Source organism: Trachemys scripta, chromosome 1 (genome assembly GCF_013100865.1).
Source record: "Trachemys scripta elegans isolate TJP31775 chromosome 1, CAS_Tse_1.0, whole genome shotgun sequence".
In the NCBI taxonomy this organism is placed as follows: Eukaryota; Metazoa; Chordata; order Testudines; family Emydidae; genus Trachemys; species Trachemys scripta.
Genome location: NC_048298.1, coordinates 120,117,827 through 120,142,897, shown reverse-complemented (window position 1 = coordinate 120,142,897; position 25,071 = coordinate 120,117,827). Strand labels below are relative to the sequence as shown.

Genomic DNA, 25,071 nt, shown 5'->3' with positions numbered 1-25,071 from the left:
TAAGTTACGCAACTTCAGCTATGTGAATAACATAGCTGAAGTCAATGTACTTAGATCTACTCACCATGGTCTCTTCACTGCTCCCCCATCGACTCTGCCTGCGCTTTTCACCCTGGTGGGGTACCAGAGTCAATGGGAGAGTGCTTGGGGGTTGATTTATTGTGTCTAGACTAGACTTGATAAATTGACTCTCAGCTGGATCGATCGCTGCCCACAGATCCGGCGGGTAGTATAGACATGCTCTTATAATGAAAAGTGTTGGGCAACCTTAACTATATAGACAACTTTACCTGCACCTCCTATAATGATTTCGCTGAGAGCAGACTTAGGCCAGTGCATGAGTACTTTCAAACATCCTGCCCAATATGTTTACTCTACAAATCAAAACCCTCTCCCACTCCCTCCAGCTTCCCCTGAGCATGTTGTGATGCAGTTATGTACTGTCAATACAAAAATCTGCAGAACTTTGAAAATTTGGGGCAGAATAAAATACATTTAATATCAATATTAATAAAACAAGCTATGCTGTACTCCTAGCTTTATTCATTGCACATTGTATTCAATATAAAACTCATTTTTTAGTTTATCTGAAGCTGCCATGAATTACCAATGTGCTGCACCAGCTGTTACAGAAACCCCCAGGACCCAGGCTACAAAGTGTAGATCCAGCTTATTGAAAATTACATGGTGTCTTGGCCATAACATACACTTCAGCCACATTTGGTAATAGATAGGGATGTAATGATACTAATATTTTTTAAATTCTTGGATGCTAAGTACTAGGTTCAAAATCTGATCAGGTTCTAAATATAAATCCGGGTAATAAGGCACTTTAAGATGTTAAGGTGGTTTAAGAGGGTAAGCTGGCTAACTCCTTAAAGTGGCTTAAATTCTAAAGCCACTTTAGTGTGTTAAGCTTCTTTAAACTATCCACATAACATACATTTTTGAGGTCACTCTCAATTCGATTCTGAGTAGCTTGAGAGAGCCCAGAAATGTGTAAAAATCAGATCTGGTTTCGATATTCATCACACATATGTATTAAACATTAAAAGAATGTTATTAAGGTTGCAAAAGCAAGCACTCAAAAAAGTTAGGAAATGCCAGAATTAGTGTTGGTCACACAAATTTCATTCTGCCCCCCCACCCCGGGTGTGTATTATGGTACAATCTTTATATAAAGCAACAGAGGGTCCTGTGGCACCTTTAAGACTAACAGAAGTATTGGGAGCATAAGCTTTCGTGGGTAAGAACCTCACTTCTTCAGATGCAAGAAGTTAGGTTCTTACCCACGAAAGCTTGCATCTGAAGAAGTGAGGTTCTTACCCACGAAAGCTTATGCTCCCAATACTTCTGTTAGTCTTAAAGATGCCACAGGACCCTCTGTTGCTTTTTACAGATTCAGACTAACACGGCTACCCCTCTGAATCTTTATATAAAATCAGATACTATTTCCTCCATAAGACTGTTCTTTTTCTTCCTGAAGCTCCTTGTCTCCTTCAAGGACAGGGCAGGGTACAACACAAGAGAACAAAATGAAGGTTAGCGGAGCATAGAGTTACCAGACAGAATTAAAGTTGCAGAAGCAAGCTGAATTCTAAGGCTTGATCTACACTAGAGTTAGATCAATGTAAGGCAGCTTATATGACCTACCTCTGTAAGTGTCTACAGTACAACATTGCTCCCAGCGATGTACGTCTCCCACTATGCTGACCTAATTACTCCACCTCCGCGAGAGGCGTAGTGCTTAGATCGATGTTGTCAGGGCAACATAGTGTCTGTGTAGACACAGCGTTACGTACATTACCTGTTGGCTGTCAGCCTCCGGGTGGGGAGGGAGTTTCCAGTTGTCAGTGCCCCACATAGTTAAATTGTTGGAAGTGCTCCTGACACCAACAGAGGGGGTGTACTGTGGACATGAACATGCGGTAGCTGTATGTCAACCTAACTTAGGTCAATTTAATTTTACAGTGTAGACAAGCCCTTAATGTTTGAACTTGCAACCTTAATAATGTTATTTTAATGTAGCATTTATATATATATATATATATATATATATAAAATTGAAATCCCTATTGTATTTAATGTCTAATTTTATCTGGCCTTTATCTGTTATTCATTTTCTGAGCTATTCTTCCTCACTTTTCATGACTGTAAATGTCATTTCTGAGGCAGCCATCGTTCTTCATATTAATTTAAAATGTTGGCCCACTCACTAAGCTGTGTTTGAGGACCACTTAGTGTAGCTCAGGATGGAGGTGCAAAAGTGGCCGTTCGCCAGGGAAGGATTTGGCCGATTATTTCTAATGGTGGCAGCTAACCCTATGCATATGATCTGGTTTTAATACAGTGCCATAGTTTTCATGGGATATAGCCAGATATTTTGATCTCAGAGTTCCTTGGTATTCACACATGTCTATCAAGTTGACTTCATTAGGGTTATTCTAGTTTTACACCAGCTTTATGGAGATAAGACTGTCTGACCCATAAAGTCTAACACATGTTTATCTTTTCCTTTAGTGAGAAACTTTACCCATTAATTTGCACCCACTTGTTTTATCATAATAATATAATGTAGAGTATGCTGCTATGATTTACGTCTGTTAAAAGAGCACATCAAGATTGGTAGGTCAAAACATTTGACTTAGTTTTTTGTGCATTTTTAGTTTCATACATTCTGAACTCTAATTTATTCTTTTGTGTAGCCATTTAGTGTAGTTTGCAAGAAATCTCTTTGTAGAGAGCAGGCTTGGATTTCTTATGCAGCTCACTGTAATACTTTTCTATAAAAAAGGGATCGATCTGGATTTTGGGAGTAATATCCTGGTCCCATAAAAACAATCAGAGTTTTGCCATTGACTTCAATGGAGCCAAGATTTTGCCCATTCAATGAAGAATGAAAACTCTCCAATCTTTTGTTATTAGAGGGTTAAAACTAGAGATGGGATTAAATTTATATATATAAATGCGCAGAACTGGACATCACACCCCAAAGTTCATAGTGGTCCAGCTCTGGAGTTTGGTTCAAGTTGCTAAAGAGATAGGGAGAAGCTAAAAATTGAAATCTGAGCATTCAAATCCAGGATTTTTTGGTTCAGGCCCATCTAGTTAAATCTAGAGCATACTGCTAGTTTGTTAAATCAAATAATTTCCTATTGCAGCCCTGGGTTCCTCAGCCACCATCACCATAAAAATTTTCAGCAAGAGATAGTGAATAAGTTTAAGGTACTGAAAGTCAATTTTTTTGTGGACCAACCTTGACAAGTTTCCCTTTTAAAGACTAACGTAGGTGAGTGATAAATTATCAGAAATATTTTTCACTGTACAGCATGGCTTATTTTGCAGATATATTGTCAGTTTTGTCAGTCCAAAATTCCTACTGTGAAATCACTAGGCCAAATTCTTCTATCTATGTAGTTATATAGCCTTCATCGCCATAACATCTGAGCATCATGCAATTGTTAATGGATTTTTATCTTCCCAATAACCCTGTGAGGTACAGAAGTATTATTTCCATTTCACAGTTGGGAAACTGAGGTATGTGGTAAATTTAGTGACTTCCCAAGTGGTTTACCCTCTAAACCATCTTTCTTACCTTTTAAATTACACTGGAATAAATCTGGAATAACTCCACTGACCTCAAATATGTTACCGTGGATTTACACTGGTATAATTGACAGTAGAGTTTGGCTGAGTGTCCACAACCCAGTAAATTGTTCCAGAGCTGGATCTTATTTTGCCTGGAGTTGGTTTAATAATAATTCTTTAAAAAAAAATACTAGTGTTGAATTTTCAAAAGTGCTCAGTGCCGGCCTAACTCTGCTCCCACATGGGGACAATGATAAAACTCCTGTTGACTCAAGTGGAAGGACGATTAGGCCAAGGTTGAGGCAGCTCTTTTGAAAATCTCACCCCAGCTTTTATTTTGTGCCACCCATTTAATGCGAGTATCAGTGTGACCATTTTTATGATTTCGCAGAATGCTATATTGTGCGGCGAATGGAGACATCACTGTGCAGAGGAGCAGGGAAATTGGCATTTAATCCTACTTGAATTACTTTAAACTGCATCATTCTAGAGTCGTTTTTTGTAGAAACATGTCAGAAGAAAAAGTCCCTTACATTACAGTGATATACGCAACTATGTTAAGATATTTTCACTCCTCTAGTGGGGGAGGTTTTCCACAAGGACAAATAGTAATGTATGCCACAAATAAGTATTCCAGTCAAGTTGTTTTCAAAAGACCCTGTGAGGCTAAATATACTTAATAAAAGTGCTTAATAAAAAAAAATCTGGCCAAAATGTTAGCAATGTATTAGAACATCTGGCATAAACAGTAGTTATAGTCTGATGATATAAAATGAATTCCCTATAGCACTGCTGCCCAGCATAAGGCGGGCCCATTGTGAGAGACCCCAAGTAGCCCAAGGGGCAAGCCGGGTGGAGAAGGAGAGCAGTATAGGATGGAGGAAGTTGCATTACCTTGGATCTGCTTCCTCCAAGCAATGTGCTCCTGTGGTTCTGCGTAAAAGCAGCAGGTGGTTTCCCTACCCCATAGCAGGCCCTAGCACAGCTGGCCAAAGGAGCAGCTCATATTTACAAGGCAGGTGGCTTAGACAGCAGCCTGCTAGTCTAAGTGTATCTCTTCTGTTCCCATAACTCTCAGCTAAATTGCAAGAGACTGTTATGTGGCCTATGGAGCAACCAGTTGATGACCCTACTTCAAACACAGTGTGGCTCAGAGAGTGAGATCCACCAAATGAGAACAATCAAGAGCAATTACAAAGCAAAAAAATGAGAAGGAAAAATGAATAAAAGAGAACTGAGGCAAATAAGGACAGAAAACAGATACTGGGTAGAAAGGAAGTGGGTGGCAACCATTCTGGGGCAAGGCATGAGAAGGTAGGGCATGGGAGCAACACATCCACCAATCCAGCATATGGCGGGGATCCACTACAGAAAGGTTCTGCCCTACAGGATAATGAACCGAATACTAGTAGACGCTAGTCTACACACACACATCCCCCATCATGTGAGATCCTCCCAAATAAATATTTACAAAAGCCTTCTCTACAAAATTCCCTTCATACACAGATGAAAAAGGAACATCATAAGGATTAGGAAATGGATTCTGTTCTCCTTACACCAGTGTAGATCAGGAGTAACTCTATGAAAGTGAAGGGAGTTGCACTGGTGTAAAACTGTAAGTGAATGAGAATCAAGTTCCACAGTTATGCATTTTATTGTGCATATTGGAAGACTCCATTCCAGGCATCTCTCTCTCATTCTGGATTTGATTCTCTTCTCACATCAGTGTGTATCAGGAGTAACTCCACTGAAATCAATGTAAAACTGGTGAATGTGAAGAGAATCAGGCCCTCTTTTTGTGAGTCTTCTAGCAAGATTTCAAAAACAGCCTGAACTTAGGCTTCACGTATTGAGACACCTGCCTGATTTTCAAAAGTGTTGAGCTCCTGTTGAGATCAGAGTTACATGTCTTAAATCTGGGCCTAAATATGCAGCTTAAGCCCATCTCTGGTTTTAGCCCTCTGATAATTAAACACAGTGAAGTTTTTCTTCCTGCTTGCAGGTGATTACACACCAGAAAATTCAGATATATTCCATTTTTTTAGAGGCTAGTAAAGTGAGATCATTGAATGGGACCTGTAGGACGCTCCGTGCTTTTGAAAATGAGAGGTGTTTTAGTATGGATTTGAGAGCCTCGCTTTAAGTTCCTTTAAAAAAAAAATTTTGGCTTTACCTAATTGTGGAACTTATCGGGTTGGATACTTTATAAATTCTCTGTCTAGCAAGGGAAATTCTGGTGATATTTAAATGTAACATGGCAGAGAATTCTATGGTTCTAGAGCAAATCTAGGATGGCTTAGAAATAAATATTTGTGCCAAAAAGCTCCCTTTGATAATAGGATTCAGTATTTAAACTGCCATAATATTTAGACATGCCAAAACCCTCTGAAATAATTCGTATGATATAAGTTAATAATTAGACATTTGATTTCCCAATCCTTTTTTAAAAAATATAGTCCAATATATGCATGCACAAAGGGTCTTCTCCATCTTGACCCTGGTATAGACATTTGGACCTGTGTAAAATGAAAGAAAAGTGTTTTCAAAACTCTGTCAGATCACAGTTGTTTCATTTTGTGTGCACTTTGCACAGGTGTGTGACTACACATGTTGTAAAACAGGAGGCGAATCAGGCCCATTGTAAACCTGATTAGTATTTGGGAAATGCCAGCGTCCTATGAGTTAAAAATGAAATTCCCTCCTGTGACAAAATCTGCTTTATTAGAAATTCTTTAAAATTGCTAAATTTTGCCCACTTTGAGAATTTTGTCTCCAAAAATTTCTTTGTTGTTACAAGTAATTTTAGTAAATATATATTTAAGTGATAGTGAAATCTCCATGGATTTCTTCCTAGTTGAACCCAATATACTGTAGTCCCAGAAAAAGGCTTTTAAAAAAAGAAAAAGGGTCTCCTATCTTATTTTTAAACATTCTTCTATTCTGGGAGGATTAGAGTTTTTGAAAGAATAGATTTCAAGACTGATGTATTTTTGCTCTTGCGGTCTGGATCACTGCTTCCTCCAATTATGGAGTGAAGCCCAGCAGGAGAAGAAAAATGCCGTCTATAGACTGGAAAATATGTCTGTATTAGTAGACTGCTCATTTCTTCATGCCATATACATCATGAATATGAACCATGGCGTTTTAGGAGGAGATGAAATTGGCTGATCATTCATTCTAAAACAACTAATCCAAACAGAATGAATAAAAAAAAGTGCAACATTCTGGGGTTTTTTAATTACATGGATAAGGGAGGGGTTAGTTAGGAAAAAAGGGGACAAAGAACAGAGAGTGGAAATACCCATAAATAAAAATGTTATGTTGTCTAATGTCTTGCTTTATAACTGATCTTCTGTATTCTGAAAAGGCCCTCAAAAACGAATTGGTTTCAATGTCATTTTATTTATGTATTCATATATACACATATATTTTGGGCATAACTAGTAACCTGTAACTATGGAAATGGAGGCTGCCAACACACCTGTGATGACACAGATACTGGTCCTGTGTGTGGTTGTCATCAGAAGTATGCCCTGCACTCAGATGGCCGAACATGCATTGGTAAGTACCTCTCTAAAGCACACTTTTTACTGGTAATATGATAGAATGAGTCGGTGTGTGTGAATGCTAGGAGATTAAAACTATTGTTGAGAGGAGTGTGCAATGGTAGGTTTTGGTCATAGCAGTTAGGGTCAAACTTTGCAAAGAGATTAGAAGGATACAGTTATGATTGTTTTATGTAAATATTTGTCTGTGAAAGATCCCATTGTCTTGCTTTGTCATTTTAATTCTGTTTTTATAAATCGAATTTAATAACTTTTAAAATTGAAAAGCACAAAAGGTAACTATGGATCAAAGATCAACTCTTCCCCTTTTTACTCATATGAGCAGTCCATTGATTTCAGTGGGACTACTCACATCAGTAAGGTGAGTAGGATTTGATCCTAATATTTTTTAAATTCTATTTGGGGATAATTTAATATCCATGCTATGCTTTCTTTCCTGGTTTTTTGTTTTTGTTTTATAGCAAAATAATAGTACTCATCGTGAATAAGCATCCAGTGTGACACTCAATGGGAAAATGGCCTAGCAGGAAGTGAAGCATCTTGGGTGATGCCATGCAAATATTTATTATTACGGAGTACATTGTTTGCATAATATTATCCGTTTTTGTACAAAAAGGAACTTTTTGCAATAACTTAATCAGGGGTTATGTTCCTTTTTTATACTCTTACTCTCAAAATTAGAACCTAAAAATCCATAATGGTTTGCATCATCTTCACATTGTTATTGATTAGTTTGTTTCAAAAATTTATAAAGTAATACAAAAAGTAGGAAATAAGCTTAAATACTTTCAGAATTAGATGGAAGTTCTTAATCTTCTCTCTCCCTTCTCCATGAAAACATATAGGCCCTGATCCCCAGCCCACTGAAGTAATCTGAAAGATTTCCATTGACTTCAGTGGGTTGGGGATCAGGGCCCATAGGCAGCAAGATCTGTATAGGCAAACCCCTATGCCAGCGCATGGAATTGACCTCAGATGGGGCTCAGCATAGGGAAATGGGTCCGATTGCACAGATCTCATGACAGGATCAGGGCTGTAGCGTTCACAAAAGGAAAAGTAATCAAGGTACAACAGTTACCATGTCTTGCTGTATACACTCCCTATTCCTGGACTGTTCAGCTCTCTCTATCAGTACTTTCTGTTAACATGTTGGTCTGAGTCCTGCAGTCCCACTGCATAAGGAACTCCTATTGAAGTCTATGGGAGTTCCGTGTGGGGAGGGCTTGCAGGATTGAGGGCTCTAATACCAGGTTTTATTGAGGAACATAAAATAAATTTTGATACTCCCATTTGCCAAGAGTTCACTGTTCATTAATATCCTCAGGTTGATGTTTAATTTTGTCCATCATGTTCAAAAGGATGTATACACTGCACTCGTGGCTTTTTTTTTATTACTATTATTTTTCATTTTTGTAATGCAACACAAACAACTCCATGTTACATTCTTTGGTCCTGTGATGTAAGTCACATATTACTGCTTGTGTTGATTTTCCTCCCTCTGAGTAGTTCTTTCTTTTAGAACACTTTTTTATTTTTGTTTATTTTTATATTTTTATTCCTGCTTTCTGGTGATGGTTCCTGATTGCCTGTCTTGTCTGATAACTGACGTTCATTAATTATTTACAGAACAATAAAAAACCCACAATATCTCAAACAAAAGCCTCTATTGCAGCCTGATCCCATCTAGAACTTGTTTAAAAACTTCTCGTTACAACTCAACCATGTAGTGTTGCCACAGATAAAACCTGCCAGCCGCCGCCTTCTCCTCCTCCTCCTCATTTCCATTATTCCACTGTTTGCTGTCTTCAGTGGTGTATATATTCTGGGCATCACTGCAAGAATGCAAACTTCTGCAATGCCAGATAAATACTTTTTGACCCTTTGTCTAACACATTTTGTCTTTGTTTGCCTGACTTTTTTTTTTTAATGTTTGCTGCATGTGAAAGTCCCCACTTGCATTTTGTTTTGGCTTTTTAAATAAAGCAACTCGCCCACCCTGCATAAATCATTTTATTTACCCAGCTGCTGCTTTCTCCATTGCTTTCCTGTATGAGAAACCTTTATTTTTATTTCACTTACTGCTCATCTCTTCCCTCCCTTGTGAATGATTGTTTCTATGTATTTCTAATGAAGCATAACTCAGCTAAAGTCCTTGTTATGCTGAATTTGTAAACTCTTACATATAGGATATCAGAAACTATCTGTAAAATGACCTTTGCTGACATCATCTTGCTTACTGCATGCTTATAAAATTACTAAACCCTGTTCTTGCAACATCTTTTCTAGCATTGAATGTTTAGCTCGTAGTGTTTCATAGACAAGCAGGCAACCAGCACTGCCCAAATTGATCTTTTTTGTGTTTGTTTGGTTTGTTGTTCGTTTTTTGGTTTTTGGTTTTTCCTTTTTTAAAAAAATTTGCATGCATTGTTTGGTTTTTAAACACTCTGTCAATGTGTACACGACTATGGTGCACCCATGCCCTTCCATCACCGGATTCTTTTAGCTCTGTCTGTCTGTCTCATCTTTGCCCTCGGCCTGCCATTTTCAGATCCTGATCCCACCATCAGCCTGAATCACTTTACAGTTTGTCTTTAATAGTTTGTTTAACTAGAACCCTTGTATTTAAATTTCCATTACTAACATCTGTCTGGGGCAGTCCTATTTGCTGTCTCATTCTCTAGTAGGAAACAAGCTTTGTGTGTGTTTTCTGGTTAATTACTTTGTCATTTATCATTCCTCCTCCTCTTCTTTCTTCCCCCTTCTGCCCCAAGCACCCTTTAATTTTTTTCTGGGGTTTCAAGTGGAATTAACTCTCTAACGGGGATTTAGTGCTTTCATGGCTTGCTTCTTGGCTTTGGTTGTGCCATGCCAAGAAACTGTCTTAGGCAGCGGAAAATTGGGCTTTTGATTAACCAACTGCTCCATGTTTGTCCCTTACTTGTGTTTTAGAGAAGGATGAGGCTGCAATTGAGAGTTCTGAGTACAATGCCACGTCAGTAGCTGATGTGGACAAGAGGGTGAAACGGCGGCTACTTATGGGTAACACTTTTCTTCCACTTCCTTTGTTGTGCTCTCACTTTTGTCTGTATGTGTGTGTATGGATTTTTTTTTTGTTTGCTTTTTTGTTTTTTATTTTTAGTTTATTTCATCTATGTTTATGAGGTCACCTTTTTTAAAGTTCTTATCTTCCATCATACAATTTCATTTCTCATTTGTAAACTTTTTCCCCTAACCCTGCAGATTTCATGTTCAATTTCTTCTGCATAGAAAGAAACTTTTGCCATTAACTTTACTTACCTTTTGCAAACTACTTCTTACGTGTGATTTGTGTATGTATGTGTGGAACCAGGGTTCACATAAAATCTCATGTGTCAGACCTGCCTTTAGTTTATAAGTGGATGATGATATAAAATGATGCTCTTTTTCATATGTGGTTAAATGAATTACTATATTTGCTTAGTTAAATTTTTTGCAGTACTTTTGAGTGAAATGTATATATTATTGCTAGAAATTCATTTATTTCCGTAGCATTGATAAGTTGCGAACTATTGTGATTAGTGAGCTTTAATATGATCTTCTCTCAAGATTAGCTCATGGTTTGTTTCTGTGGGTTGTTATAAGCTAAAGAGTGGAAGAAGAACAATCAAGATAATTCTTTTGCTTCTGATACTAATCAATTGCTCAGGCATCTAATAAACTGTCTTGTTCATATTATACGTATGACCATTGATGAGGGTGTTCTTTTTGCAAATAAAAAGGAGCTTGCATTTTTGGTTTTCATAGGAGAATATGGTATGGGAACAGAATCAACAATCTGGTTGCTTTTCCTGCTGAGTTATTCTATAAGGTCGTGGTGACTGGATCTCTGCCAGATTCCTTTTCACCTAACAAATGCCATCGAAGAGTATGGATTACTGTACTGTACTGTACTGTACTGCTACTTTGGAGAAATCCAGTCAGTTGGTCAGACTGTATTTTCAGTTTTGATCGGTCTCACTAGATTTTAAGTGTATTTAATATGGGTGAAAAGTGCCAGATTGCCAGTCTTTGAACTTGGAGTTCTTTATTTATCCATAGAAGAGGTATAGCATATGAACTGGCAATACAAGCTTCCTGTCAGTTCCCTGGCAATTATGAGCCCAATCCTAAAAGGTGCTGAGCACTTCAAAGGTTCAGCACTGCCTGTGAACCTGAGTCCTGATCTGGAAGGACCATTTCTAGAGGACAAGAGGACTGTTCAGTTTCTATGCTAATTTAATCCTTGATAACTAGGATAATTGTTCCAATTGTTGTTAGTGGTTTTGATGCTATTTTGATACCTGTCCACTTTGAACAGGTTTGAGGCCATCAATTCATTTCACATAGGGCAACAAACAGCCATCAGATGGTAATGGCTTTGCCATTATCAATCTAACATGGTAGTAAATAGTTATATGTAGGTAAAATACTTTGTATCCTATTATTGAATCCCGCGGCTATCTGCTCCCCTATTGCCACTGGAGTTTCTACAGGTTTGCAGTGCAGTAAAAGTTTGAAATGAAATGATCTAGCAGGCAATCCATAGGTGTAATTTATTGTATAATAGTAAATTGAATACCCACAAACCAGTTTAGATTTGCATAAGTTAGTGTATAGATCAGTGGTTTTCAGCCTTTTTTCATTTGAGGACCCCTAAAAATTTTCAGATGGAGGTGCGGACACCTTTGGAAATTTTAGACATAGTCTGGGGACCCCCAGAGGTTGTGTTGAAAACCACTGTTCTATGGAAATGACAACCTTTCACAGATTCCTTAGACATAGTCTGTGGACCTTGGTTGAAAACCACTGGTATAGATCATTCAGCATCGTAAGGGCACAGTTAATGGTTTGGGCAAGGATTTCAAAGAGGGAATTAGGCACCTATGACCATTGAAAGCATGAATTATATGCATAGCTTCCTTAGGCCCTTTCGAAAATTAGAGCACACATACTCTAATTGTTGTTGGACCTTCTGATATCCAGAAGTGACCAGCATGATCATCAAAGCTGAAAAACAATCCATACTATTGGCCAAAAAAAGGTCATACTGTTGACTAGAGTAAAAGAAAACAGAATAAAAAAACTTATGGTTACCAATATACTTATTAAATATATCAGGCTCCCATTAGTAGTATGTGGGCAGAGGCAAGGGGTTAACAATCCAACTGGTCATATAAGTGGTCAGAAACATTCAATAACTCCTCTGTTAACATATATTGGCCAAGATGTGAAATATATGCAGTAGCTGGACTATGGAATCCTTAGGAAAGTTGTCAATTAGAATTGAATAGCTACTGAAATCAAATCTGAAAGGGCAGCAGCAGCTTCTGATCCAATTTCTGGTACACAGGGAATCTCTGATTGGCATTGATAGGATTCTAATGCATTTTCAAAATTAATGACTTTTCCAAAAGGCCTACAGTGCCATTGTCTCTTCCGGTGCTTTTCAAACTGTCCTTATAGAAAGTACACAGTGTTTCCAATTCTCACAAATTTATTATTGTGATTTTGACGCCTGCTGCAGGCAATCTTGTGAAGACAGGAAAAGCTCCAACTTTCATGTGATTTAAGGGAAGGAAGGGGGGACCAATCTTCCCATAGTGCCCTGTAGTTTAGAGAAAGGTGCACTAAACTGCAAGCCCAGAGTCCACCATTTCTAGTCCCAGCTCTTCCATTGACTACTGTTAATATTTCTGTTTCCTTCACAGCCCTTATTGTGAACCAAGGCTTTATACTGCTACCTGGAGTAATTTCATTAACCCATTTCACAGATAACTGAGAGCTTGCACAAGGTCACTTCATGCAGAGCTGGGAATAGACTCCTGGCCTCCACTATAATAGAATTAGGTCTCATCCATGTGCTACACTACCTTTCAGAAGCAACCTAGATTAGGTTCTTCTGTAATTCATACTAACACAGTATGACTATATGTCACCCTCTAATGGCTAGACATTATGAAGAGGGAATCTGATAGAATTCTCTTTCCCTGCCACAAATATTTTTCTCTATACCTTGGAGGGCAGACAAGAGACAGGATCTTCTAAAACAATCTGCAATCTACTCATCTTCAGGGCAATTCAGCCTGTCGCTAGGAGTTTTCCCACAGTTTTTCATAATGTCTAAGAGGACCAAGGGAGTTTGAACTATCCTTTATATCTCTCCACCTACCCCTTCACCCCTGTGTCCCCTCAGTGAGGACTACCAGGTTCTGAATGGAGATTCCTGCCCTCATCATTCAGGAAGTTTCACTGAATGACTTTCTATGCTCTGTGAGCTTAAAGGAGGCATCTCTCCACATTCCTATTCATCCAGTTCACTGATAATTTCTTCACTCCCATCTGGATCTGGGCCACCCAACAGGAAGAGGGGATACAAATATTTCATGAGGTGGATGGCCTGCTGTGTCCTGTGTCCTTTATCTCCATCAAGACTTCTGTGTACTACAAATCCATAGCATTGTTGTAAACTGAGAAAAGAACTCCTTGGTGTACACTCCAAACCTCATTCATCTGTGTCACAGGTTTTTTATGAGCAGAAGCATGGGCTTATTACTAGAATCGGGGAGAAGAGACATCACAGAGTTATCTGAGATTGTTTGCTGAGCCAGGATCTCTCAATCAGAAGCCCTTCCTCTCCTGGGGTTAATGGTTGCATTGGTGGACACAATCCAACTGGCACTGCTCCATAACAGAACTCGACAGGTGTTCCTGCTATTGGTCTGGGATGACCAGAAGGAGTTCTCCCATTATCATATTCCTCAGCCCTTTGGTGTCCAAAGATCTCTCTGCTAGTGACTCATCATGAATAACCTCCAAAGGCAAAATAATGTCATATTCTAGTGTACTAAGGATTATGATAGAGGCTAGTCTCAGGGTATGGGATGCACATATGGGAAACCAATCATGCTAGGGCCTCTGGTTCACATGGAAAGCCTGATGAGGCATCAGCTTTCTTGAATTCAGGACTGTGGGCTAGGGTCTTCAACACTTCATATCTCACATCTTCATGTCAGATATCCTGACAGAATGCAAGAATCAGACAGCAACTGTCTCTATAAATCACTAGGGAGGCACCAGAAGCTCCTCACTCTGTGTTAGAAATCATCTAGATCCTATCCACTTAGGAAGAGACCATCAGGGCCGGTGCAAGGAAGTTTCGTGCCCTAGGCGAAACTTCCACCTTGCATCCCCCCCCAGCCCTGAGGTGTCCCCCCCCCGCGGCAGCTCCCCCCCCATCTGCCCTGAGGCGGCCCCCCATGGCAGCTCCTCCCCCCCCAGGAGCCGTGCGGCAGCTCCCCACCCCAGCTCACCTCTGCTCCGCCTCCTCCCCGAGCATGCCACCCCTGCTCTAATTGTCCTCCCCTCCCAGGCTTGCGGCGCCAAACAGCTGATTGGCGCTGCAAGCCTGGGAGGCAGGAGAAGTGGAGCGGCGACCGCGCGCTCGGGGAGGGGGCGTAGGAACGTTGTAAAAACAAATTGGGGGCACCGCTTTTTGGCACCCCCAAATCTTGGCACCCTAGGCAACCGCCTAGTTTGCCTTAATGGTAGCACCGGCCCTGGAGACCATCATACTATTTCACATCTATTTACCTAATACGGGGTAGGCAACTTTTCAGAAGTGGTGTGCCGAGTCTTCATTTATTTACTGTAATTTAAGGTTTCGTGTGCCAGTAATACATTTTAACGTTTTTTAGAAGGTCTCTCTCCCTAAGTCTATATATTATATAACTAAACTATTGTTGTATGTAAAGTAAACAAGGTTTTCAAAATATTTAAGAAGCTTCATTTAAAATTAAATTAAAATGCTGATCTTACACCACCAGCCTGCTCAGCTCGCTGCCAGCCTGGCATTCTGTTCACCTAGGCCGGCAGCAGGCTGAGTGGGGCCTGACCTCTGAAGCCCCCCACACTCCCAGAAGAGTGGGTGTGGGGGGCTTCAGAGGTCAGGGCAGAGGGCTGGGGGGAGTGGAGGTGCAGGGCAGAAGGCTGGGGATGTGGGGGGCTTCAGAGGTCAGGGCAGGGGGCTGAGGGTATGTGGAGGTGCAGGGCAGAAGGCTGGGAGTGTGGGGGGCTTCAGAGGTCAGAGCAGAGGGCTGGAGGGGTATGGAGGGTGCAGGGCAGAAGGCTGGGGGTGGGGGGGCTTCAGAAGTCAAGGCAGAGGGCTGGGGGTGGGGTGGGTCAGGGCAGAGGGCTGGGGTGTGTGTGGAGGTGCAGGGCAGAAGGCTGGGTGTGTGGGGGGGTTCAGGGCAGAGGGCTGGGGTGCTCGGCTCGTGGGGGTGCTCCCAGCCCCCTGCCCTCTGCCCTGAGTGGCTCATGGCAGGGGGCTGGAAGGGATATGTCCTGTTCCACCCCCTTCCCCAAGGCCCCGTCTCTACCTCTTCTCTGCCTCCTTTACCCAGGGCCAGCTTTAGCAAGGGGCCGTGGGGCTGCCACGCGCCAGCTGGAGCTCCGGCCGGGAGAGCGGGGCTGCAGGGCTTTTTCAGAGCAGCGAGCACATTCCCTTTGCAAGGGCCGGCGCAGGGAAGGAGAGGAGGAGGGGCAGGAAAGCAGGCTGCACCACGGCTGGGGGAAGAAGCGGGGGATGGGGGGAGCTTGGCTGCTGCAGGACGAAGCTTCTGCCTCCTGCCCCAGCAGGGGAGAGCGGTGGGTGGGGGGGCTGAGTGCGGCTGGGGGTCGGAACCGCGGCAGGCAGCCACGTGCCATTCAAAATCGGCTCGCGTGCCGTAGGTTGCCGACCTCTGACCTAATACATTTCTGACTCTTTATTGCTCCGGACACAATGATCCCTTATCTTGAAATGTGAATCTTTTCTGCCTTGGCTGTGCTCTTAATGTTCACCCTCTCTAATGCCCACATCTTCTGTATATTTCCCAGAAAATTTGGCAGGTTCCTTACTAGCCTCAGAAAGAATATCACAGAACTGTGCATCCTGCCTCAACTGGTCAATCTTCTGCTAGCAGATCCCTGATCCTGACTTTCCTGTCCCTAGCAGCATGGAGATTGACAGGCTAATGCTTCATATTTTCAACTATTCCTCTAAGATGCTTCATTTTCTGGTGCAGTCAAGGCCTACCAAAATGTCTGGGTCACTTTCTGCCAATAGTGCCTCTTCAGATATGTACCTCAACTCTGTCCTATAGCTCTTATTGAATGATTTAAAACAAGGCTTGAGTTACAACTCTTAAATGACAATTATTTGGCTTGGGAGCTCTCAATCTCACAAGACCAAACATCTCTGCTGTACACTCTAATATTTCTTCTTTCCTTCATTCAACAAAATGTTTAATATACATCTTTGAGATTAATTGCCACAAGGAACCTCAACTCAGTTCTTAGCTATTCAACTCAGTTCTCACCTATGTAACCAAAATTCTCCTTGAATTCTTTGCGGTCAGTTTTCCTTTACTATCTGGTAATTAGAGTATGTCTACATTGCCCTGCAATTTGGACTACAGGGATGTGAATTGCAGCACACTTTAAAGTCCTGTGTTGTAACTGCTCCCGTGTAGACAATGTGGGCATGAAATTAAAGATCCATAGTTTGCACTAATGTAATTCTGCAGCCCTTAGGTGAACGCTGCTGTTCACACCACTGTGGTCCAAACTGCAGGGCAGCATAGACATGCCATTAGTCTCCTTCATTATTATCACCACTTCAGCTTATAGAGTTAGTGAATTGGGTTCTATTTCCTGTAAAGACTCTTTTTCTCCAATCCTTTGCCTGATGGTTAGGTCTCAGACCTTCTCCAGAATCATTACCAGTACCAAATGTCAATTCGCTTTTCTATATTAAGTCAGATGATCCTCTTCCCCAGTCCATCCTGTCAGAAGGAGATGATTCTACATTCCCTAGTTTTGTTCAGACCCCTCAAGGTCTACTTAAATAGAACTTCACCTTTAAGAAGTGGTAAGACGCTCGCTTCATTAGTTATAATAAAAAGGTCAAAAGGTTCCGTAAAGCCACTATTTCAGATTACCAGAACAGCCACTAGGGAATCCTCTAATGTTCATAAAACATCACCAGAGTCTCAGATGTGCTTCATTAGATCTATAGTAACTCCCACGGCAGAGAAACAGGCCTTTCTAGGAGCAGATCTCCAAGGCTGTAGCCTTGTTGTCTCTCCACATTTTCACCAAATAATAGAAAGTGGAAGTGGGATCCTCCTCTCATTTTCATACAAATAATCTTCTGCCAATCCTGAAACTGCTGGGAAGTAACGATCAAAAGATGAGTATGAAGGAGGGAACAGTGCTAAATTTAACCATTGGTCTCCTGATCCTGCAGGTGCTCCTTCCCATCTAACATTTTTCATTCCCTGTGTATGTAATTCATCCAATTTCTTGTTCTTCTTGCTCATGTTCTATCATGTGATTACATGTTAGTATTGTTCCCTTCCTCATATTCTTCTTCTGATTGCTACTTCCCTGAAGCTACAGGATTGATACAGGGTGATTTGTATGAGAATAGTATAGTTTTGTCTTACTAGAAAATTCATATATCTTTAGAATTTAATCTCATAAAATAACTATTTGCCAATCCTGGGGTCCCTCCTTTGAGTTTCCCCCTCACTCTTATTTTCTTCCATCTCATCAGAGTTCATTCCAAACAGGAAAACTTTCTTCTAGAGTTCTGAGCATCTGCCTGCCTCATAAAGGGTCATGGTCAATGTACATTTGCTTATAATTTCTAATTGGACATGGCCAATATCCAGCAGTTTTTGGATTGGTAGATGGATATGTTATGAGAAGAACAATTCTGAGGTATTAATAATAGGTAAGATGGAACTCTCCTATTCTTAACAAAATATAAATACCGCCCACTGCAAACAAGTGGCACAATGGCAGACATTATCAGCATTTCCATGCCCAAATCCTCATCTGGCCTCATCTGGAGCAGCAGGCTGCTAGTGGTGTGTCCAGAGTGCGGCATATGTTTAGCAAAGGAGCCTTCCCCACTGTGTTCAGCAGAGATGCTGGGGGAATACGGGGTGCCTGCATAACCTGGTGGCTTTCCATCAGTGATGCCCACATAGTTGGATGTAGGATGGAAGTATCTCTGTCACACGTTCTGCCCAAGCCATGGATCACAGGTTCTGAACACCCCTGCAACCTATCGATCAGGTAACTGGCCAGTCAACCTCAGATCTGACAAGCCCACTGGCCTGGAGATTTTAAGGCGCTCTCTCAGATTTACTATGTCTCTTCCAGCACCCTTCACAAGTGCACCATTTGTATTTGTTGTCACTAAAAGTTGTAGCCACTTTGATTTCACATTATGTGTCGGTCTTAATTAGTATTCTGTCCCTTAATAAGAAGGCTTGAGACAGCCTTTTTCCTCCTTCTGTCTGTAATTTTGAGAATTAATTTTAGTACTCTTGAAAATGAGGGACAAGTAGCTGAGCAAGGCACACTACAGGGTAGGTACTCTGCCAGCCTCTCCCACTATAACTCAGTTCATCACAACTATCATTCTTTCCTGTGGAGAGACTGTTCATTGGCTGAACCTTATGAGAGTATAAATAAGAATTAAGATAAAACTACCAGACTTCTTCTCGTGTGTAACCTTAACTATTATTTGATTCCAAGTATTAGCCTTCTACATCATATAAATTCCATTTCTAGTTGTCATCTTGTAGTTCTTCTCAACAGTTACATTAGTACCACACAATTTTACTTTGATAACCCTTGGTTAACACAGATTAATTGTGAATTCTTAAGATTAGCCAATTTGAGAGGATTTGGTGCATGTTGTGTCAAAAAAAATGCTGTCCATTATTTTTCATATCCTCATAAAATGTGTGTGTGTGTGTCTGTACATACACACAAAACCTTTAACCCCTTGACGTTCCACTTTAAGTCCTAAAAAAAAAACAAATTCCTAATTTCAAATGTTACCCACTCACATATTCCTTTCTCTGCCCACAAATGCAGGCCTACCTACTGGTTTCTCTTAGCTCTGTCTGTCATAAATCTACTGAGAATCAAGGCAGAAAGTAAAGAAAAATGGCAAGAAAGGGGGAGGCAGCATTATGACAACAAATGCTCTCTGCAAACTTTAAAATACCTTTTAGTACTTCTGTATAAATTGCACATGCATTTAGTTTACTTTCAGATGTGGCTTTAATCTTCACTCATTTGGGAATAATTTGTCTCACAAGCACACTAATGTTGGTCTGTGTTTTACACAAGCTAACGTATAGACAGTTGGATTAAGAGTGAATGCTCGTTTTTCTATGACTAGGACTGGTATGCAGGTTGTACATGTGAACCTTTGCTCTGATAGACAACTGAATTTAAGACTATCACTCTGACCAGAAATTATTGTATTCTGCCAGCTGTATTGTACAAATCTTGTACAGATTATAGTGTGAGACAGGATTGGGCTCAGGACATTATTAGCCAGATACTGGCCCATGCAATGGCAACTGATGACGCAGTGCTCATTAAGGGACCTTAAAGTGGCTCTAAATGAGCAGCTGAGAATTTCTTCTCCATGAAGGAATCCTTGGGCTGGCATAAAACTGGCTCTATGTTAGCTCCTCTTGGCCCTCCTGGTGTAGGATATGTGTTGGTGCAAGGCCAGAGGGCACTGCATTCTGGTGATCCTGTCATACGTGCTGAAACTAGGGGTGCTGCCGCACCCCCTGGCTTGAAGTAATAACAACCCAAATACATGATTTCCACCTTCAGCACCCCCACTATAAAAATCATTCCAGCACCACTGGATCCTGTTGGGGTCATGGCCTTTGGACCTTACAAGCTGGCTCAAGTTAGAGGCTGCTTGTTAGGCTGCTCTAACTTGCACTAACGTCATTGTGGCCCTTGGCCAGCCTTAGGATCTAGGTGAGGAAAACTGGTTTAGATCCACTATTGCCTCTCCCTCTCAGCTACGCTGATCTCTCCTCTGGTTCAAAACTCAGTATGGTGCCCTGTATGTGTGTGTGTGCGCGCACACACACACACACACCCCCCTATACAGTTTGACCATTCAAAATCAAAATCAGTTTGGAGTATTTAAGGAAAAGATCTTCTTCTAAGGGACTCCCCATTCCCTTAAGTTCTCCTCTTCCATTCCTTTTCTGCCTCAGAATGAGGCACAACCCTGATCAGTGTCCTTGGACAGCAACAAGCCCCACAGGAGCCTATTACATTTGGGACTTTCATATAATCTTTAAAAAAAAAAAAAAAGTTGTGTAACATTGTCTTTTGGAAAGAAAAGTTACATGGTCTGTAAATGAATTGACCATCAGTCTTTGGCATATATTATAATTAGGGATGGCTGAACCAATTCTGATTGAAAGAACAACCTGCCCTAACCTCAAAACAGTTTATACCCTTTTAGTAAGGGTTCTTCTTACTTGTGGCAGCAGATCCTGTTGAGCTACACATTCCCCCCGTCTCACCCCTGGAGCAGGTTGTTTCATTGAAGTGGTGGTCTGCCCCTTTTCCCTGCAGTGTCAGGTCTTCTCTACAGGAAATGGCTAGGGAGGCTGCCTCCCATGCTCACCAGCTCAGATGTTCCTACCAATACCTCTGTTGGACTCATGTCATAAGGATGAAACCTACTGGGTTCTACAGAAATCAAGAGCCTGAGTCTACACCTAATTTATTGATTTGCTACTGATCTCAATGGGAGCAGAATCAGATTCTCAATGACATTGTATAGGAATTACTCTAAAAAACTGTAGAATGTGTGTATATGTGTGTAGAATGTGTACATATATATACATATTTCCAATTACAGTGTAGAATTTAACAGTGAAATATTGCTGTGCTAAAGAATTCTAAACATTGGTTCAAGAGTTCTATAGAAATGACATTCTCTATTAAATTATGTTGGTTTTTAAGAATAATTTCTATGATAACCCACTTATTTTCTACACAAACCCTGTAGGTATTCATCCTTTTCCATAAGGGTTGATTTTTCTCTCCTTCAAGCAAAATATTAGGCTATTTCCCTAAAAAGCAGACACCAATTATAGCTGACATGGCATTTGCTGTATCTTTTGCATTATGAGGATCTGAGTTTTATATTGTTTGTTTCAGGTGATATCTTTAGACAACAAAAGCAGTTCCAGGGAAAGCTAATCAATCACATAGCACTCAGCACTCCTCAAGTATCACTTTGCAAAATTGTAGTCATACCCAGAACTACTCCCGTAATGTACACACATTGCTGCAAAGATCCCTCCTTTCACTGTAAGAAACCACTTACAAAGTTGTAATAAGAGCTTTGGGAACTCATCCTTTCATCAGCATAATGGAAAATGATAATCCTCTACCATTAGAGTTTTAGTCTTATATATAATACACACACACACACACAGTGCTGCCCTCACAGGCTCAGAAAGACTTTGAGGGCTACACACACTCTAGAAAATCCCTCTCTCAGTGATGTAAAATCACTAATGATATCTGTGTATTACAACAACCAACCACTACCATCAGATTTTATCTACATTGGGAGCACTTTGAGTGTATTAAGGGCTGTTTATTTGGAGGCAAATTGGGATTTTTTTTTTTTTAAGACATGTGAATGGAATGGTTGGTCTCCAGCTTGAAAGTTCTTTCCATGACACAAGTTGTAAAGGTCAATAGGTAGAGAGGGATTTTCTTCTGATAATTCTGCTGTATTTTCAAAGCCTTTAATTTACTTCATCTTTTTTTTAGCTGATGCATTGAACTAATGAAAACAAATCTGTTTCACATCAATCCCATTCCCAACTGGACATAGTCCTTAATTATTCCCTTCTTTGTTCCAGCTTCTTTTAGCTGCTCTTCATTGCACTATCACAATCCATTTTTAATATGTGATTATACCCTGAAAAGTGACAGCACAAATTGGCTGCATCTGTGATGACTATGTCTTGAACATAACCACCTATAGGTTGTTCTTCACAGAATATTGCAATATGGTTCCTATAAAATCAAAGGTCCAAATTCATCCTTAATGTAATTCCACTGACATCAGTGCATTTACACCAGTGATGAACTTGTCTAGATAGCTCACAGGTAAAGCAAGTTGTCCTGGGTTTCCTGTGGGATCTCAGTCCTGACTCACCTCTAAAAATACGAAAAATCCCTACAAATTAGAATGCACCATGTACCATGGTGACTCAAAATGAACTCATTTCAGCTGTAAGAGGGATGAACTTGGCCCAATGTGTTAAGTCTTGTGGTCTATAGAAGTTAACCTTCTAACCTGTTTGGTATTTGGATGGACAATAAGTGTGTCCTAGTGGTTGGAAAGGGTCTTCTGGGGTCTATTCCTAGCTCAATCACTCATTTGCAATATGATTTTGGACAAGTTATTCATCCTCTCTGGATGGGATTTTCGAAAGTGCCTAAGAGAGCTAGGCATCCAACTCTCATTAATTTACAATGCAAGCTGGGTTCCTAACTTCCTTAGGCACCTTTGAAAATGCCACTCCCTGTGCTTTATGTTTTGAAAAGTAGGCTTTTAAAGGGAAGCTACTCTGTTTCATAATACTGTATACTGGGCCTTGGAAGTGTAAATTTGTGGCTTTACACTAATTTGTAGAGCCACAAATTCCCCAGTGGATTGGCTCCCATGGCTGTCAATTAACTTGGTTTCTGATGAGGATGTCCGTGATTTTTTTAGGTTCTGTGAGACCCATCCCCTGTGGTTCTGATCTTTCCTTAGCATGGATGCTTAAACCAAGGAGTATGGCTGGGGTATAATTAGTTATTAGCAGTGCCTCTCTTTGTCAGAGCGGATGCTGACCATCCTTAACTAGGCAGAAGTTTTTCTATTCTTCAAAATATCACCTCTCCATATTGGGTGGTTATTGACTAGTCCTGTAATCACTAATATTCCCTTTTTGAGGAAAGTGACTAAGAAGGCAACAGCTGTTCAGTTCCAAGACTATTTGGACATGATATCCTGAGTAGGCCCCAGCCTTCGTTTTCATTTGAGACTGTCTTCATAAAGATCATGATCTCTTCTGGTTTTAGTTTAAACTGGCTATTTGTTTTTTTAATATGAGCCCTGGATTGTTGCACTAGCCATTATGGAACATTGCTGGTGTATCTAGAACTGCCTGCCAGTCTTTCCAGTCATACTTTGAAGATAATCAGAGGTGACAGACAATTGTGTGTCAGCAATAACTTATCTGACATTCAGCATCCCTCAAAGATGTGTTCTTTCCTTTCATGTTGCTCATCTTATATGAGACCTCTTTGTGAGACAATTTCTAAACACCATGTTCGATATCATCAGATCAGTAGGCGAATGATACGCAGCTGGTCCTGCTCAGTGGACTTTGCATATTCAGCCTCTGTTCTGAAGGAATGCTTGGATAATAGCATTGGGTGGGTGTATCGGAGCTCTCTTGTCCTAAATCCTGGAGGGAAAAGTCTTGCTGCTGTGTAGAAGTTGCTGGTGTGAGGAGGCTCACTCTTGCTTTGACTCCCTGCTCTTGAAGAGAATTCATGCACTGGTAGAGAGGTAGGGGTTGGTCACGTTAAGAAAGTGGAGATTTTCAGTTTGTGAAATTCTTACATAAATAATAGACCCTGATGACTTCACAACAGCAGAATATGCCCTCTTGGACACCAGATGCAATTACAATCATTCACTCCTTCCACAGCTTCCCACAACACTTCTCTGTATCTTGTATCGTGTTCAAAATACAGCTGCACACCACTTTACAAGTCTGCAGAGTATGAGTATACTACATCTACCCAGCATTATTTACACAGGCTGCCTATACAATGGCAGATTGACTGTAAACTCACTAATTTTTTTTAAACCTGAACAGTAGAAGTCCAGGCTATATTCAACACCTTCTCCATGAGGGTCTTCCTGACAGTTATCTACCCTCTGATACAGCCTCTAGTAGGAGGTATGAGATCACATCTTTATTGTGTGTATGGTGGAGCTCACTCCTCTTCGAAATCTGCCTCTATTCTTCTCCCCATACTTCTAATTTATTTATTTTTTTCAAAATTACTTATTTTGTTTGGGATTTTTCAGACAGCTCATCAATGATCCCTTTGTTACCTTTCTACTTCATTCCCTTTTCCCCTGTTTGAACTGGATCTTTGTTAACTTTTTATCTGTTTAAAATTAATACGATCATTTAAAAATATTGTTTAAATTATCTTTTAGTTTATATTTATTAAACTGTACAGTATTCCAAGTGGCTTGGCTGTTGGATTGAGGTGGGGGGACATATAAGCTGGAGGATGTAGTAACTGGGTTTACAGCAGAAATTTTAAATTCAAACCATCAGTTTACATTAATTTTTCATAATTACATAAAAACATTTTGTGTTGGCTTGAGTTCACCTCTCTTTCACAATGATGAGAAGTAAGGTTTCCATTTTATATAAGGGAAACTGAGGCACAGAAAGTTTCCATATAAGCTCTACTTCAAGTGATTTTCCCACGGTCACATAGCCACTCAGTTGCAAAGCTGGGAAAGAAACTAGGTCTCCATTCCCATGCTCCAATCTTTGGAAAATTAGTGCTTCCTACTGTAAATCTGAGTTTTATCTTGACAGCCTTTGAATAGAAAGTTGACTAGGATGCCCTGTGGACTTAAAGTGTGCTGTTTAAACTTAACATGTTACCTACCGACATGTCTGATGGAGCTTTTCCCCTACTCATGAGAAGGAAGTAGTAGAAAATAAAATTAAACTTGGAAGCTTTGGTCTCTATAGAGTACATCTGTACCTTCTTACACAATTTAGATTTATATGGGTTAACAGTTCCTAATTTTTTTGCCGAGTTTCAGTTCAAATGGATCCAAACTGCCAAAGTAAATAGCCAAAAATTCCAAGTTTTGCCTGATTGTCAACAAAAAACATAAAATCAGTTCCAATTACCTTGATTGTAGAGATACCAGGCCACAAAAATTGGATCCAGGTTTTGAACA

The 25,071-nt window shown here is 40.5% G+C and overlaps 1 protein-coding gene across 4 annotated transcripts in view; it reads left to right on the top strand.

Moving 5' to 3' along the window:
• SCUBE1 (signal peptide, CUB domain and EGF like domain containing 1) overlaps positions 1-25,071 on the top strand; it is a 295,072-nt gene that overhangs the window by 152,963 nt on the left and 117,038 nt on the right. For 3 of the 4 annotated variants that reach the window (XM_034783550.1, XM_034783542.1, XM_034783534.1), the window contains exons 6-7: positions 7,033-7,149; positions 10,104-10,193. In XM_034783550.1, coding sequence (XP_034639441.1) covers positions 7,033-7,149; positions 10,104-10,193 — 207 coding nt within the window. The remainder of the gene's footprint in view (positions 1-7,032; positions 7,150-10,103; positions 10,194-25,071) is intronic. The other variant, XM_034783551.1, reaches the window with a different exon arrangement.